The sequence below is a fragment of the Molossus molossus genome, unplaced genomic scaffold (assembly GCF_014108415.1).
Source record: "Molossus molossus isolate mMolMol1 unplaced genomic scaffold, mMolMol1.p scaffold_m16_p_15, whole genome shotgun sequence".
NCBI lineage: Eukaryota > Metazoa > Chordata > Mammalia > Chiroptera > Molossidae > Molossus > Molossus molossus.
This window is the reverse complement of record NW_023425350.1, coordinates 75,885,265-75,904,463: the sequence shown is the minus strand read 5'-3', so window position 1 is coordinate 75,904,463 and position 19,199 is coordinate 75,885,265. Positions and strand designations below refer to the sequence as shown.

General features: G+C 47.0%; 1 protein-coding gene across 1 annotated transcript; it reads left to right on the top strand.

Annotated features, from left to right (window-relative positions):
• Positions 1-1,147: 1,147 nt before the first annotated feature.
• On the top strand, positions 1,148-18,247 carry ECRG4 (ECRG4 augurin precursor). The gene is made up of 4 exons (XM_036262651.1): positions 1,148-1,260; positions 6,430-6,477; positions 8,422-8,579; positions 18,039-18,247. Exons 1-4 carry the CDS (start codon positions 1,182-1,184, stop codon positions 18,192-18,194), a joined length of 441 nt encoding a protein of 146 aa, XP_036118544.1. The 5' UTR covers positions 1,148-1,181; the 3' UTR covers positions 18,195-18,247.
• The last annotated feature ends 952 nt before the right edge of the window (positions 18,248-19,199 follow it).

The following is a 19,199-nucleotide window of genomic DNA, read 5'->3' as shown; positions in this document are numbered from 1 at the left end:
CCAACGCCGACTCCAGACTTTCTGCAAGGGTTAATAAGCTTTTCCCTACAATCATTTGATGTACAACCTTCTCTTTCTGCTTCTCTCTGGAAACCTGTGCGGCCCGAGTCCGTGTGATTCTGCCTGATTCACTTCACACTTTCCCTCACCCCACTCGGCTACCCTTGTCTCTTCTGGCTCAGTATTAACATAGTCCCTTTTGCTGCCCTTTGGGGAACCCCGACTGCCTTTCATGAGAGCTAATCATATGTGAGACGGTGAGCGCTCACCACTGGCCGGTACGAAACGCCAGAAACTAGGTAAAGGAAAGAGATAATCAACTGAGTTCAGAGCAGATCTTCCATGGCAGGCCCTACAGGTAATTCCACAGCGTGGCCATTATGTAGACAAGGCCGAGAGAGACTAGGGGAGGCCCGAGGCCAGCTGGGCCAAGTCCGTCACTTCCTTCGCCAGCGCTCTGCAGCAGGCCTGGTGGCCAGCCCACTTCAGTGTCACTTACTGTGCAGGAATCACAGCACACGTGGGGTCCTTCTGTTCTGGGAGCCAGAGCTCCCCAGTCCCTGGTTTCTGAAAGGCCTTCTGTACATCGGCTGGGGGGGGGGGGGGTTCCTGGATGGCAGCTCTGAACCCAGACTGTGGAGTCTTTCAAATTATCCCAAAACACAGCACTGCCAAAGGCATCTTTAAGTGCAGTTTGGGGAATTCAGGAAATTCCACACGTCTCTTTATGAGCCAGTAGTGCCGAGTGACAAGGACACCACCAGCCGCCAGAGAGCCCGGCTGGGGCGAGAAGGACGGGAGTGGGGATACCTGTGCTGGGCTCGGCAGTCCGACTCCCACCCTTCCCGGGTCCCCGAGCCTTTCCCTCGGGGATGGCGTCTGCCCCTCCCTGGGCAGCCAGAACCCCGCTGGTCCTCACGGGCCGCCCTGCCCCCGGCGGTCCTCGGAGACGCCTGCGTCCTGAGCATCCCTGGCCTTGGAGCCGTGGCCGGAGCTGGGCTCAGATGCGCTCAGCGCGGTCGCTTGGCCCCTGGCCCGCTGGCACTGCGCCCGCCCCGACCGGTCCCGCCCCGGCAGGGACGCAGGCAGCACCCGCCCGCCCGCGCCCCTCGGTCCGCGCGCCAGTCCTACCGCGCAGCGTCTTGTGGTGCGCGCGTTTCCCTCCCGCCGCTGGGTGAGCCATGGCCGCCTCCTCCGCGCGGCCCGCCGTCCTGGCCCTGACCACGCTGGCGCTGTTCCTGCTGCTGTGTCTGGGCCCAAGTAAGTGGGGGCGATGCCTGGGAGCAAGGGAGGGAGATGGGCGGCCGAGTAGGGGCTTAGGGACCCATTCTGAGTCCGGGAGAGGGTAAAAGGGTTATGGGGGTGTTGGTTTTGCACTCACAAGTAGCAAGTGGTGCGCTTGGGAGGGTCAAGGGCAAGGTCTCAGATGTGTGATAACCTGGGGGGAAATCAGGGCCAGAGGTCCCAAAGAGGGGCAAGAAGTGTTCTAGAACTAATGTAATGGGGAAGGGGTAATAGGAGCTTGAAACAGTGGGGTGGTGCACCCCAGAAGATCCCCCCCCACACACACACACACACTGTGAGCAGGCCTCACATCCACATAGGGGAACAGGCTCTTAAAGGAGAAATGCTTCAATTTCTCTACTTCATGGAGCCCTCAGCGAATGGGTTGAAAATTCTCAATGAAATGTTCCCTATAAAATGTGCATATTCACACATACTCCTCAAATGAAGCAATTTGGTGGGTGTGCAGACATCTGAACCCTGGAGTCCACAGACCCCACTTTAAGCAAGGGGGTCTGGAAAAGTATGCTTTGTCTGGATACCCCTACCGTCCCGCGTGATCCGTGGTGGTTCACTAGTGGCCTCATGCTCACAGGAGAGCCTTTGAGGCTCAGAGCTGAGAGGCAGGCACCGCGATCCCAGATCTCCTGCTGCGGGAACGGGGCCGGAAGGTGTGAAGCAGCTTGCAGACCTGAGGCTGGGCTTGTCCCAGTGCAAGGCAGCTGGGGCTGCCTGACGGAAATCAGCTCTCCCAGGTTGCTCAGCTCCCAGATCTTAGTATTCAAAGCAGGATGGCAAACCAAGCTGCTGGTGGAGGGGAGGACGGAGGCGTGCAGGGGAGCCCTGAGGTGGGGCCGAGCCCTGAGGTGGGGCCGGGCCCTGGGACCAGCAGGGGCCTGCGCCAGGGGGGAGGGTTACTGCAGTTCTAAACTGCAGCCACAGGGGAGGCTAATCAATCATTTCCCATTACATGAGTTATCTGCCTCCTACCCTTTGTTCCTCCCATTTTATTTATTTTTTTTTTTTTTATGGAAGCACTACAGTGTTTTGTTTTTTTTTTATGAAATTAAATTCGAAAGCCACTTCTCAAAGAACCCATTCTTTTTTTTTTTTTTTTAATCCTCACCCGAGGATATTTTTTCCATTTTTGTACAGATAGAGTGGGAGGGAGAGAGAGGAAGGGAGAGAGAGTGAGAAACATCGACGTGAAGGGACACATCGAGTGGCTGCCACCTGCACGACCAACCAGGGCCAGGGACAAACTGCAACCGAAGTATGTGCCCTTAGCGGGAACCGAACCCGGGTCTCTCCGGACCGCAGGCTGACGCTCTAACCGCTGAGCCAAACTGGCCAGGGCTGTTCCTCCCATTTTAAGAAGCACGTTCCGCCCTGGCCGGTTTGGCGCAGCGGAAAGAGCGTCAGCCTGTGGTCCAGAGAGACCCGGGTTCGGTTCCCGCTAAAGGCATGTACCTCGGTTGCAGTTTGTCCCCGGCCCTGGTTGGTCGAGCGGGTGGCAGCCACTCGATGTGTCCCTTTCACGTCGATGTTTCTCTCTCTTTCTCTCCCTCCCACTCTATCTGAACAAAAAAATGGAAAAATGTCCTCAGGTGAGGATAAAAAAAAAAAAGAAGAAGAAGCACGTCCCAATAAAGAAAGAACATTGGCTCTAAGCCATTCCTTTTCAGAGCTTGTATTTTATTTTGTTCATACCAAGAACTTAGTGAAAGGAGTCAATTACAATATTACAGTATCATCATTGAGCCAGAATGTGAACGTTCTTAGGACATAAAATGAAAATCTTTATCTATATGAGGAGTCCTAAAGGTGGTTCTTTGTGACACCCTAAAACATTTAATGGACAAAATGATCATCGCCCTTTTTGATCAATTAGTAAGTCGATCAAGGGATATCTTGCAGTTCGGTGCCTGCTGGGAAAGCTACGCCAGGTTACTAGATTCGATGAACTCAGAAGTGCCGATTACTGCAGCCTAGAAATAGGACTGATGGTGTTGGGGTGAAGAAAAATCCATACTACAGAAAAAAATCAGTTACTCACTTGTTCCGTTTTCCTGTGGTGTCCAGTCAGATATGTTAACATGTATCGTTCTGTGTGTCCTGATTGGCACGGTAGCAAGTGGTGATTCATGGCGTAGGGATTATCCATGCTGTTCAGCTGCGTTGCTGAGAGTTGCTGAGGCTTCAAATCCAGAGCAGTGGCGACACATTTGCTGTAAGAAATTGCAGCCTCATCGCAGATGCTTAGACCTGATGTCTGTTTCAGCATCGGACCATGTCCTTCATTAGCTGTTCAGCACTTTTACAGAAGGCAAGCTTTGGGGGGACTTCATTCCGTAGGAGCAGGAGACTGACAAGAATTCAGGTCGCAATGAGTTCAAATGCTCGTGCCAAGGAGCATCCCTGATTTGGGAAACGTGCTCTTTGATTTCTCCATCGAAGGGCAAGTGCCCTGCAAATTACCGCATCTACAGCAGCCTCCGCAAGTGCTCCTCTCTACTTACTTAGCTCAGATGGCTCCAGTCGCTCGATGTGAAGCCTCTTGGCCGGCCTGGGCCAGCGCCACAGGCTGCCTGGGTGGCGGAAACCTTACTGCATGTCTTAACCGATGGCCCCGCAGCCCCTGGAGCCGTAGCTCTCCTCCCAGAAGTTTTCTTTCTCTAGATTAAACATCTAAATTCTTTTACTTTTTCTCCTATTTTTACTTTTTTTCATATAACACACGTTTGTGCTCCTGTCCTCCCTGGACTCTCTCCTCTGACCACAACTCCAGTTTTTCTGTGCTCCTCCGAAGGCAGGTGTTCTGAACGGAAGCACAGAGCACAGGTGGTCCGGTCAGAGTAGCGACCAGAGACCTGCAGGGAGCGGCCCTGTGGTTCGCGCAGCCTGACGTGGCAGCTGCTTTTCAAGCATCAGGCAGGTCAGTGCGCCGCTGCCACAGACAGGAAACCACCGATCCTTCCGCGGCTGCCGCACCTGTGCTGCCCGAGCCCCTGCCCCGCGGACACCCAGCCTCCTACGGAAGACGCGAGGGCAGCACCCCCGGCCTTCAGTGTGGCCTCTAGAGATTCTCCCCAAACCGGGCTCCTGGGCTGGCACCCCTACGCTAAAGGCGCTTGGGTATCACTCACACGCAGACGCTACAGGGGCTGTTTGGGGACCAGGGTGTGTGCTGAGTGAACACCCAGAGGTGTTCAAATTCAAATTTTGTAAACACCGGGCCTGCCAATAAAACATCTGCAGGAAAAGTCAGCGGTGGGCAGCCCGGTGTGACCTTTCCCTACAAATGTGTTGTTTTCCCCCAGCTGCCTCGCGCATTCTTTAAGTAGGCAGTTCTTAACCTCATTTGGGTCCCAGACACTTTTGAGTCTGGCAAAAGCCATGGCTGCTTCTCCCCAGAAACTGCACCTGGCAGAGAGAAACAGGCCCTGGGGGCTGTCCTTGGAGAAGGAAGTGAAGCACCTGCCCACGCAGTGGGTACCACCACCTCGCAGGCTCCATCCTGACCCAGACGAGCTCCTTCCACCGAGATACCGGCCCCACTAGAGGCTGGGCTCCCCCAGGGCTTTGTTTCCCCTTCAGAGGACACGCCCTGTGCTTACATCTGGTGCTCAAGGGTCAGAGCTGGGCCCTCAGGGAGTGGGGTTCTATCAGGCCAGACGTTGTTTTCCATTGACACGATAGGACTGATTAGAAACATCTGTAGACGTGAATAAAAGTAAGAGTAAATGGCCCCTGCAGGTTTGGTTCAGTGGTTAGAGCGTCAGCCCGTGGACCAGAGAGACCCGGGTTAGGTTCCTGCTAAGGGCACGTACCTCGTTTGCAGTCTGTCCCCAGCCCCGGTTGGGGTCGTGTGGGTGGTCGCCACTCGATGTGTCTCTCTCACATCAATGTTTCTCTCTCTTCTTCTTCCCTCTCTCCCTCCTACTCTATCTGAAGATAAGTGCAAAAATGTTCTTGGGTGAGGATAAATAAATAAATACATAAATAAAATAAGAGTAAATGGTACGCCCTGACCAGTTTGCTCAGTGGTTAGAGCATCAGCCTGAGGACCGAAGTGTCGCAGGTTCAATTCCTGGTCAAGGGCACGTACCTAGGTCGCAGGTTTGATACCTGGCCCCGGTCAGGATTGTGCAAGAGGCAACCAATTGATGTGTCTCTCTCACACTGGTATTTCTTTCTCTCTCTGTCTCTCTCTCCTTCCTCCTCCTCCATCCCTCCCTTCCACTCTATCAAAAAAAAAATCAATAGAGCCTGGTTGGTGTGGCTCAGTGGGTTGAGTGTCATCCTGTGGACTGGGAGGTCCTAGTTCGATTCCAGGTCAGGGCACATACCTGGGTTTCAGGCTCAATCCCCAGTGTGGGGTGTGCAGGAGGCTTCTCTCTCACATGGATGCTTCTATGTCTCTCTCCCTTCCTCTCGCTCTCAAAAAAATAAAATAAAAATCAATGGAAAAATATCCTTGGGTGAGGATTAACAAAAACAAAAAAAAGAGAAGTAAATGGTACAAGCAATGCCTGATTATAAGATGAGCAGGACAAGCTGCAAAACTGGACTGATCTTGGGGGGCTAAGGCATCGGCCCCTGGCAGCCTACCTCCCACTTCTGCTCTGTCTTCCGACGGCACTTGCTCTGCCCCCCTCCTCTTCTCATAGGACACCCCAGCCATGGGGTCAGGGCCCACCCTAGATGCAGTATGATAGCACCTTGAGAGCATCAACTAATTATGTCTGCAAAGACCCTCTTTCCTGATAAGTTCACATTCAGAGGTTTCAGGTGGACGTGAATTGGGGGTTGGGGGGAAATTCCATCCACTGTACCCCGAAAAGAGAAGACTGCAGGAAGGCACCGAGGACAGATGACTGGTCTCATAAGATCCAAGGGCTGAAAGAACTGTCACTTTTCCCAGGGACTAGCTCGTCAGCCACAGTCGTGGTCACCGGCCTGAGCCACGGGCGGCCTGAACTGCCTGTTCTGCTCAGCAGGGACGGCCACCCGCCTTTAACAGTGCGATGCCACCCAACCGCCAAGTCAAGATGGGACACAGTGCTTTTCCCACTGACTTTTGCATTTGAGAGATTAAAGTGTTCGGCGCAACTCTGAACCTGACTTCTGCTTCCATTCCTTCAGGTGCCATACATGGAAGCAAACTCAAGCTGATGCTTCAGAAACGGGAAGGTGAGTGTCCCCAGCGGCGGAGGGGTCAGTGCGAGGCTGAGCGTGCTCACCGGAGTCCGTCCGTGGACAGTCAGTGCTCAGTCCTTAAAAGGCTAGCAGGTCTGAGGAGCTGGTTCCGTGGGTGTGGTGCGGTATTTTCCTAGATAAATATTATTGCCAGGAGATGTCTGAAGGCTGTTGTTCTGAAAGCTGTCAGTGTGGCCTCAGGAATGAAAGAGACAGCACTGGTGTTGGCTGATGCTGTCGATGTGAGAACCCTGACCCCTCAGAGCAGCACCAGACCCCAGCAGACTCTCTGGCGCCCAGCAAGTGGGCGGGGCGGGGCTTGCCTGACCTGGTGCTCCCGTCCGGGGGCTGCAGGCCGAGGGCAAGGCAACGTCTGCTCCCGACACGGTGCAGACTCCTGGGGTGGACGGGGGCAGCAGGACCGTGCTGCGGGAAGGGCCGTCCGGGGCCGGGCGGGAGTCTGGGCCTGCGGCCAGGCCTGTCCATCAGACCAACACTGTGGCTGCTGAAGGCCATGTCCCTCCTGGAACTTCCATCTTCACCTGTAAAATGAAGAAGTTAACTGTCCCTGGGAGAGAAGAAGTGCGACCACATTCTGATACGAACATTGAATCACTTATTCTTGTCTGTCCGAGTTAGCAGGGGCTCTGGAGGTTCAGGCAGGCTCCCGCCGGCCTCCCGCACTTCCCTCAGGGGTCCCTGCGGGTGCTCAGCGTGTGTGTTGCCCCCTGGGGCTCCTGGGGCATCTTTCCCTGCGGCCCTGGTCCCTCCTGGGCCTCAGGCGCTGGGCAGCCAGCTGTCTCCCAGGGCATCGGAGACAGAAGTTCTCGCAGGGCCAGCCAGCAAAGGTGGGGCTGGGGAGGACACAACCCGGATAATCACAAGTCCTCGGTCTACATCCTCAGCTTTTATTCATTTCAAGCCAAGAAACACACATGGAGCACCGACTGGGTACCAAATGGTGTGACAGGCCGAGGGAAATGGACAGACGAACAGGGTGAAAAACAGCCCTGGCCCGTCTGACTCAGCGGTTAGAGTGTGGCCCGCGGACCAACGAGTCGTGCGTTCCCCCCGGAATGGGTCCTGTGAGAAGCAGCCAGTCGATGTGTTTCTCTCACATCAATGTTTCTGCTTCTCTCTCTCTCTTTCTCTCCCCCTCCCTCACACTCTCTCTGAAGATAACTGGAAAAATATTCTCGGGTGAGGATTGTTTTTTTAAAAGTGAAAAACAACCCCCAACATTTATCCATGTGATCCGGACACATAGGGGGCCTCTCCCGCTACCCTGGACGGCCTGCATAGCAGCACGGCGGCAGGGAGGGTCAGTCCCGTTTACAGCAGGGACAGGCTCAGCCAGGCAGCAGCAGCCTGGCGGCTTCCCCGGAGCACACCTGCCGAGTGGTGCCTTCCTGCGTGGTTGAGACGGTGCAGAGACAGGGGCGGAAGCAAGCAGACAGGGGTGCAGCAGGCAGCAGGACCCAGCCAGACTCGGCGGCGCGTCCGCGATCTGAGGCCCACGGTGGCACTGTGTGTCGATCTGACCTGAGCACGCGTCATGCCAGGAGTCTGGGCCTGGTCCGGTCCCCAGGGCTCACTGCTCCGGCCCTTGCATGCCCTGGTTCTCTGAGCAGGCACAGTGCTCTCGTGCACGTGCACACGGGCGGGGAGAGCCCAGGGTGAGCCCCGTCCCTGCGTGAGGCCTAGGACAGACGGCGAGGCTGCAGAGGCTGGGCCGACTTCCACGTCTCCCCTGGCCTCAGGAGTGGAAGGCCATTCCAGCCCTTTACGTGCTGCTCCCAGGGGGAGCTTACCAACAGGGACCCCGCGAACCAGTGCAGCGTCTTCCCCACGCGGTACTGGAGGGGAGGTATGACAGTGACCACCCCAACAAGAAAAGAAATCACTCTTTTACTCTCGGGTGGGAATTACTCATTTCAGCACCTGCTCCAAAGAAAACTGATGTGGCTGTGGACGAGAGCAAAGCCAAAAGCTTCCTGGGCAGCCTGAAGCGGCAGCGGCGGCAGCTGTGGGACCGCACCCGGCCGGAGGTCCAGCAGTGGTACCAGCAGTTCCTCTACATGGGCTTCGACGAGGCGGTGGGTATGCGCTCCGGTGGGGCCCGGCTCCCGCAGGGCAGCGGTGGGGAGCAGGGCACGGAGAAGTAGGCCTCACTATTCGCCCCAGAAGTACAAGCCCCCACTATCTGCCAAGCACCAGCCAGGCCTTAGGTTACGTGGCCATCAGTACAAGGCCGGCAGCTGGAATTTTCCACCACACCGGGTCCAAATGGGAAACCCTTCCAACATGCGTGGGAAGTGGAATTCCAGAGAAGTCTCTGCCCAAATTGGCTGGAACTTACATCCATCGAGAATCTGATTACCTGGGAACAATTTTTATTTTTTTTTATTTTGTTTTTGGTACATGCCCCTAATGGGAACCAAACCCAGGACTGTCTGGTCCACAGGCCAACGCTCCAACCTGAGCCAAACCGGCCAGGGCTACCTGAGAACAATTTTGACAGCTTTGCCTGGGTGTCCTTAAAATAACTCACAACCTCCCCAAAACATTTTCAGCTTTACCTCAAAAAATGTCCAAAACAACATCAATGCAAAGACCCATGAGGACAATAGAAAGAGATGAAAACTGACTTTTAAAGACAGATGGGTCAGCCTGGCCAGTGTGGCTCGGTGGTTGAGCGTCCCCATGCACCAGGAGGTCACTGGTTCAATTCCCAGCCAGGGCACATGCCGAGGTTGTGGGCCCGATCCCCAGTGGGGGGCACGAAGGAGGCAGCCAATGAATGTCCTCTCTCATCCATGTTTCTACTCTCTCCATCTCTCTTTAAAAAAATAAATAAAGAGAGATGGGTCTTTGCAAATGTTTTGGGGATAATTTGTCATTGTGTTTGCAGGAAAAGATAGTTCAGGTCATGTGTCCAGGTAGTGAGAGTGGACATATTCACCAAATTACAGGACACAAGTGTTTATAATCACGGACTCCCAACTGGGGACCAGGGACAGGTGAGACGGCGCAGGGGTGGGGTGGGGGCTGTACTGCACCGAGTTCTGCAGTGATGGGGGGCGGCAGGGGTCAGGCTCAGTGTGCAGCGTGCTCCGCCCACCACCAGCCTGGTGGGGGTGGGGGATGACGCGCAGCACCTCCAAGGAGGGCAGATGGAAGTGTTTTTCCAAATGGACCCATGATTCATATTGTGAATCCAGGGTGTGTACAAATACTGCAGTAGGTGAAAACAAATTAAACTCTTTAGAGACTCCTCTTTAAAATTAAATTTAGTCCTGGCTGGTTTGGCTCCGCAGTTAGAGCGTCAGCCCACAGACCAAAGAGTCATGGGATCAATTCCAGTCAAGGGCACGTACCTCAGTTGCAGTTTGGTCCCGGCCCTGGTCAGGGTTGTTCTGGAGGCAACCAGTCAATGTGTCCCTCTCACGTGGATGTTTCCCCCTCCCTCCCTCCCTCCTTCCCTCCCATGTTTCTGAAGATAAATAGAAAAGTATCCCCAGGTGAGGATTTTTTTTAAAGTAAATTTATTGGGAAACAAAAACAGAAATAAATGAATGGGACTACTTCAAACTAAAAAGTTCCTACACCGCAAAAAAAAGAAACCATCCACAAAACAAAAAGGCAGCCAACCGAATGGAAGAAGATATTTGCAAACAATACCTCCAGTACGGGGCAAAACCCAAAATGTATAAAGTGCTCATACACTCGAGAACAACAGAACAAACAATCCGGTTATGAGATGGGCCCTGGAGGCGGCTGTTTTTAATGCATAAGATGCAAGCCTGTGGCCGTGTCACATCTCCTTCTCATCCCAACCACTGCACATACCGGCTGCTCCCCGATTCTCTGTCTACTACTCAACTGTAACTTTTTGTTGTACAAGCAAATTGCTAGACACTTATAGTCAAACTGTGCCAGGAATGATTCTAGTTCTTGTATGAATTAACTTACTCAGCATTCACGACAACCCGAAAGGCTGGCGCTATGATCAGCATCTCTGTGTGTAGTTTGTTTCTTACTTAGTATTGCATTCTGCCCGGAGGATTTCCTGGGTCAAAGGTAGAATTCTTTTTAAGGGTCGTTAAATATGGCCAACTTGCATGTTCCCCTCAGTCACGTACGAGGGCCTGTGCTCTCACACCTTCTGCAGCAGCTGTTATCTCACTGAAAACGTCAAAAGGTTTTACTTACTGTCGTCCCTGCCACTTCGCGCCTCCACTTCCGCGGCTTCCCTGTATCACAGTTTTCTCAAATACTGTATCACACTATACCATACTGTACTATACCATACTATACTATACTATACCATACTGTACTATACCATACTATACTATACTATACCATACTGTACTATATCATACTATACCATACTGTACTATACCATACTATACTATATTATACCATACTGTACTATACCATACTATACTATACTATACTATACTATACTATACCATACTGTACTATACCATACTATACTATATTATACCATACTATACTATACCATACCATACTGTACTATACCATACTATACTATACTATACTATACTATACCATACTGTACTATATCCAACTATACCATACCTTACTATACATACTATACTATACTATACCATATCAACTGTACTATATCACACTATACCTACTGTACTATACCATACTAGACTATACTATACTATACCATAACTGTACCGTATCATACTATACTATACCATACTGTACTATACACACTACCCATACATACTATACTATACCATACTGTACTATACCATACTATACTATATTATACCATACTGTACTATACCATACTATACTATACTATACTATACTATACTATACCATACCATACTGTACTATATCACACTATACCATACTGTACTATACCATACTATACTATACTATACCATACTATACTATACCATACTGTACTATACTATACTATACTATACTATACTATACTATACTATACCATACTGTACTATATCACACTATACCATACTGTACTATACTATACTATACTATACTATACTATACCATACTGTACTGTATCACACTATACCATACTGTACTATACCATACTATACTATACTATACCATACTGTACTGTATCACACTATACTATACTGTACTATATCATACTATACTATACTGTACTATACTATACTATACCATACTGTACTATATCACACTATACCATACTGTACTATACTATACTATACTATACTATACCATACTATACTATACTATACTATACCATACTATACTATACTATACTATACCATACTGTACTGTATCATACTATACTATACTGTACTATATCATACTATACTATACTGTACTATACTATACTATACCATACTGTACTATACCATACTATACTATATTATACCATACTGTACTATACCATACTATACTATATTATACCATACTGTACTATACCATACTATACTATACTATACTATACTATACTATACCATACTATACTATACTATACTATACCATACTGTACTATACTATACCATATTGTTCTATACTATACCATACTATACTATACTATACTATACTATACCATACTGTTCTATACTATACCATACTATACTATACCATACCATACCATACCATACTATACTATACTATACTATACTATACCAGGCTTGTTCTATTTTATACTATACTATACTATACCATACCATACCATACTATACTTATACTATACTTATACTATACTATACCATACCATACCATACCATACCATACTTATGCTATACTATACTATACAATACTATACTATACTATACCATACCATACTATATTATACCATACCATACTATACTATACCACACTATACCATACTGTACTATACCATACTATACCATACTGTACTATATCATACTATACCATACTGTACTATACTCATACATAAACTATACTTATTATACCATACTCTACCATATTATACCATACATAGCTTTATACTATACTATACTATTATACCATACCATACTGTAACTCATATACTATACTATACTATACCATACTATACCATACACTATACTATACTATACCATACCATACTATACTATACTATACTATACTATACTAATACCATACTATACTATACTATACTATACTAACTACTACTATCCATACTGTACTGTATCATACGATACTGTACTATATCATACTGTACTATACTTACTATACAGACTATAACCATACTGTACGATATCACACTATACCATACTGTACTATATCACACTACACCATACTGTACTATACTATACTATACTATACTATACCATACTGTACTATATCATACTATACTATACTGTACTATACCATGCTGTACTATATCATACCATACTATACTGTACTATACTATACTGTACTGTACTATACCATACTGTACTATACTATACTATACTGTACTATACCATACTGTACTATACTATACTATACTATACTATACTATACCATACTGTACTATATCACACTATACCATACTGTACTATACCATACTATACTATACTATACTATACCATACTGTACTGTATCATACTATACTATACTGTACTATATCATACTATACCATACTGTACTATACCATACTATACTATACTGTACTATACTATATCATACTGTACTATATCACACTATACCATACTGTACTATACCATACTATACTATACTATACCATACTGTACTGTATCATACTATACTGTACTATATCATACTATACCATACTGTACTATATCATACTATACTATACTGTACTATACTATACCATACTGTACTATATCACACTATACCATACTGTACTATACCATACTATACTGTACTATATCACACTATACCATACTGTACTATACCATACTGTACTATACTGTACTATACCATGCTGTACTATATCATACTATAGTATACTATACTATACTATACTATACTATACTATACCATACCATACTGTACTATATCATACTATACTATACTGTACTATACCATGCTGTACTATATCATACTATACTATACTGTACTATACTATACTGTACTGTACTATACCATACTGTACTATATCATACTATACTATACTATACCACACTGTACTGTATCATACTATACTATACTGTACTATACCATACGTACCATACCTGTACTAGACAACAACTATCCCATACTGTACTGTACAGACTATATCCATACTGTAGCTGTACTATACCAGACTGTACTATATCGTACTATAACATAACTGTATTAGACCAACGGTAACCTATGATACTATCCAATGACGTACTAATGCTATACCATACCATACTGTACTATACTATACCATACTGTACTATACTATACTATACCATACTGTACTATATCATACTATACCATACTGTACTGTACTATACCATACTGTACTATATCGTACTATACCATACTGTATTATACCATACTGTACTATATCATACTATACCATACTGTACTATATCATACTATACCATACTATATCACACTATACCATACTGTACTATATCATACTATACCATACTGTACTATATCATACTATACCATACTATATCACACTATACCATACTGTACTATACTATACTATACTATACTATACCATAGTGTATTATATCACACTATACCATACTGTACTATATCACACTATACCATACTGTACTATACTATACTATACCATACAGTACTGTACTATACTATACCATAATGTTCTATACTATACTATACCATACCGTACTGTACTATACTATACCATACCGTTCTATACTATACTATACCATACCGTTCTGTACTATACTATACCATACCGTTCTGTACTATACTATACCATACTGTACTATATTATACTATACCATACCGTACTATATCATACTATACCATACTGTACTATATCATACTATATCATACTATACCATACTGTACTATACTATACTATACTATACTATACTATATAGACTATACATACATACTGTACTATATCACACTACACCATACTGTACTATACCATACTATACTATACTATACTATACCATACTGTACTATATCACACTATACCATACTGTACTATATCATACTATACCATACTGTACTATATCGTACTTACCATACTGTACTATATCATACTATACCATACTATACTATACTATACTGTACTGTACTATACTATACCATACTGTACTGTATCATACTATACTATACTGTACTATACCATGCTGTACTATATCATACTATACTATACTGATTATCATGTACTGTACCTACTTTAATCATACTATACTATACTATTATATATACTGACTTGTACTATACTACTTACCATACTGTCTATATCATACTATACCATACTATACTATACCATACCATACCGTACTGTACTATACTATACCATACCGTACCATACTATACTATACCATACTGTACTATACTATACTATACCATACCGTACTATACTATACTATACTATACTATACTATACATACTATACTATACTATACTATACTATATCATACTGTTCTATACTATACTATACTATACCATACCATACCATACTATACTATACCATACTGTTCTATACTATACCATACCATACCATGCCATACTTATGCTATACTATACTATACTATACTATACTATATTATACCATATCATACTATACTCATACTATATTATATTATACCATACCATACCATACCATACTATACTATACTATACCATACTCTATTATACCATACCATACTATACTTATAATATATTATACTATACCATACCATACCATACTATACTTATACCATACTATACCTATACCATACTATACTTATATTATGTTATACTATACTATACCATACCATACCATACTTATACCATACTATACTTATACCATACTATACCTATACCATACTATACTTATACTATACCATACCATACCATACCATACCATACTTATACCATACTATACTATACCATATCATACCATACCACACACACCACACCACACCACACTATACTATATTATACCATACCATACCACACCACACCATACCATACCATACCATATCATACTTATACCATACTATACTATACCATACCACACACACCACACCACACACACCACACCACACCACACCACACCACACATACCACACCACACACACCATACCACACACACCACACCACACCACACACTACACACACCACAGCACACCACACTATACTATATTATACTATACCACACCATACCACACCACACCATACCATACCATACCACACACACACACCACACACACATACCACACACACACACCACACACTACACACACCACACCACACACACACACCACACCACACTATATTATACTATACCACACCATACCATACCACCCCACACCATACCATACCATACCACACACACACACCACACCACACTATACTATATTATACTATACCACACCACACCGCACCACACACACCACACCACACACTATACACACCACACCACACTACACTATACTATATTATACTATACCACACACACCATACCACACACACCACACCACACACTACACACACCACACCACACACACACACCACACCACACTATATTATACTATGCCACACCATACCATACCACACCACACCATACCATACCACACACACACACCACACCACACATACCACACACACCACACCACACCACACTATATTTGAAAACACCGCGATAGAGGGAAGCCGCGGAAGTGAAGCGGAAGTGGCAGGGACGACTGTGTAAACAAAGAATCCCACTTGGCAGAAATCCATGTATCGCAGTAGAGCCTGGAACTGATTAACCGCGATAAACGAGGGCCGCTGTACTTGGTAGATAAAATGCCTTATGCTCCTTTAGCACGTTGCATTGCTTTGATTACCAGTATGTGCAGTTCATAAAAATGGGTATGAAGAGTGGCTAAAATAGTGTGTGATGATGGAACCCGGATAAAGGAGGATCAGATAAGAGTCTCACGGCTGAACGTGCACAGACCGCGCTGGAGGGAACCCGTCTAGGGCAGCGGTGGCCGCCCCGGCAATGGCATCCTGCCCTCCCTTTTTCTTTGACCCCCTCCTACATACAGATTTTAAAATATGAGCCTACGTTTTTTTCTGTAGTCATAAATATTTTAAAACTTTAGTAAAAAAAATATATATTTTAAGCCAAACTTCAAACAAGATTCTGAAATGCGAGAAATCAAGGAACAGTGTTGGGAGACAGGCCAGCGTCCCCCCAAGGCCGAGTCAGGGAGGCTCCAGCGCCCCGGCCGAGTCAGGGAGACGGCATTGAACCTGCTCGCCAGCCGGGCACGGGCCCCACTGCGCACCCGAGGGTGGCCACTGAGGACCGCTGTGCGAGGCCAGCTTCCAGCCGCAGGCGTGCCCAGGTGTTAGCGTCTTACTAAAATAAAAACAGCTGGGGGGGGGAGGGGACATCTGTAATACTTTCAACAATAACAAGAGATAAAAATAAAATAATAATGATACAAATAGCGTCCTGAGACCCAACCACCAGAAAGTGGGACCCCGGAGGCGTGCCTGGGAACCTGCATTTCGCCGCGTCCCCGCAGGTGTGGGGCAGTGGTGCACTGGCCACACTTTCAGAAGACCTGGCCCCAAAGCCCAGACTGTTAGACACACCCCAGCCTCCCCAGGCCCTGTGTCTGCTCTGCCTTTTTGCCCTTTTGACAAACTTCTTACCACGTCCTGAGCACGACAGGGGTGATCTAATCCGAAGCCGTCCTACACCTTCACCACCAGCCACGAACACCTGATCTCTCCTTTAACCGTGGAGTAACGGGGAACACCAGCGGCCCAAACTTAAACCTGAACGTCCTTCTTACTTCTCACTCACCTGCAGTCCTTCTCCTTCCCTTTTACTGTCATCAGCTGCAGCAGTCTGTTTCCTCGTGTCCCCCGGAATCGTAGGCGTCCTGACGGCCCCAGACGTCTCACTGGTGTCGGGTGGCCCTCAGGGCCCAGCTCAGGGCCTGACACGCTGTGTCCGTTGAATCAGTGTCTGAGGAATGAACAGGCACCTGTGCACGCTCTAAGCAACACCACAGGAACAAGGGGTCACCCGCAGGGTACTCCGCGGTGCTCTGACTGGTCTCACTGAACCACCACGTGTTAACACCTAGACGTGCACTAGGGCGGGCCGGGCACAGGACAGGGACAGGAAGACATGCACAGTGCCAGGGCCGGGCCAAGTCGTTACTGTACTGGGCAGATGTCTGTCTTACTTACCAAAAAAGAGGAAAATGTTGATCTGGGATATATTTAAAAGTTTTCATGGGTCTGGTGGGTGTGTCCTCCTTGGGGAACATGTTTTACCGGTCCCCTGTGGCCGGCTGCAAGCACCCCGAGCACAGGAATACTATGACCAGGACTCATTCCTAGCGAGGGTTGTTAATCATTGAAGAATCACCTCAGACAAAGCCAGGGCTGGGATGGGTCAGGGCTGTGTGTCCTTCAACCCGCTCTGTATGGTTTTCCCTCTTCTCCAGAAATTTGAAGATGATGTCACCTACTGGCTAAACAGAGATCGGAATGGTCATGACTACTATGATTACCACCGTCACTACGACGAGGACGCCCCCATTGGTCCCCGGAGCCCCCACAGTGCTCGGCACGGAGCCAGCGTCAACTACGACGACTACTGACCCCTGTCCTGCCGCGTACGAGGAGCCAGGGGTCCTCCTTCCTCTTCCCAGTGCCTGCGCAGTGGCTTCTGCTGTGCCTGTGTCCGCAGCTCTCTTCTGCACACTTGCTATGACCGGAAAGGAAGAGTGAAAACAACGAATATAAATGCTTTTTGGTATTTTATGCAAGTACCTAACAGTGCATTTCACTAAAAATAGCAATAAAAGCATTTTGTTAAAAAGAAAAGTCTCAGAATGAAAATTAAGCTGGCGACAGTTTTCATCACTGGGCTGTTTCTGGAGTTGAAGCGTCATCTGCGAGGTCCCCTCCACTATCATCCCAGGGTGACCCTCTGGGAATCTCCCCACCCCCAGGCCAACCCTGGGACCTAGAGGTGTCTTCCTGTTGTTAATTTTCAGTCCACATTAAATACCAGATACACAACCAGCCAGAACGTTTCGTTGAACATGGTTTGAGGTGACAGCACTAGGCTTTCTGGGTCCCAGCCCCTGAGCTAGAACCGGACCTGTTCCATGTTATCATCCAGGATGGAAGAGTAATCAAAAATCTCGGAAGTTTGGTTGATTTCAGAGCCTCGCTTATCTTTAAAAATTAAACCTTGTCCAGTGAATTCAAGAAAGATTTAAGAGTATATTTAAATCTCCCGGGTGAATGGAAGAGAAAAGTGGTGTTGGAGAGGAAGGGGGGAAGGAGATGCAGGCGAAGGCCGGGGCCTGGCTGACGAGGCCCTGGGTGCAGCCCAGGTGCTTGCGGAGCTGCAAGGGTGGGGTGGGCTGGGGTGAGACGACAGCGTGGGAAGGTCCCCTTAGAATGAATGACTCATACTTTTGTGCGTCAGACCCTTTTGAGGGTCTAATGCAGCTATTTTCAACCTTTTTCATCTCTTGGGTTACACCAAAAACTATGTTTTTGTTGTTCTGACCAAAATATGGATATAATTTTGATTCGTTCACACTGGATGGCTATCATTGTGTTGACTGTTGTCATTTTTGCATTTGACAGTC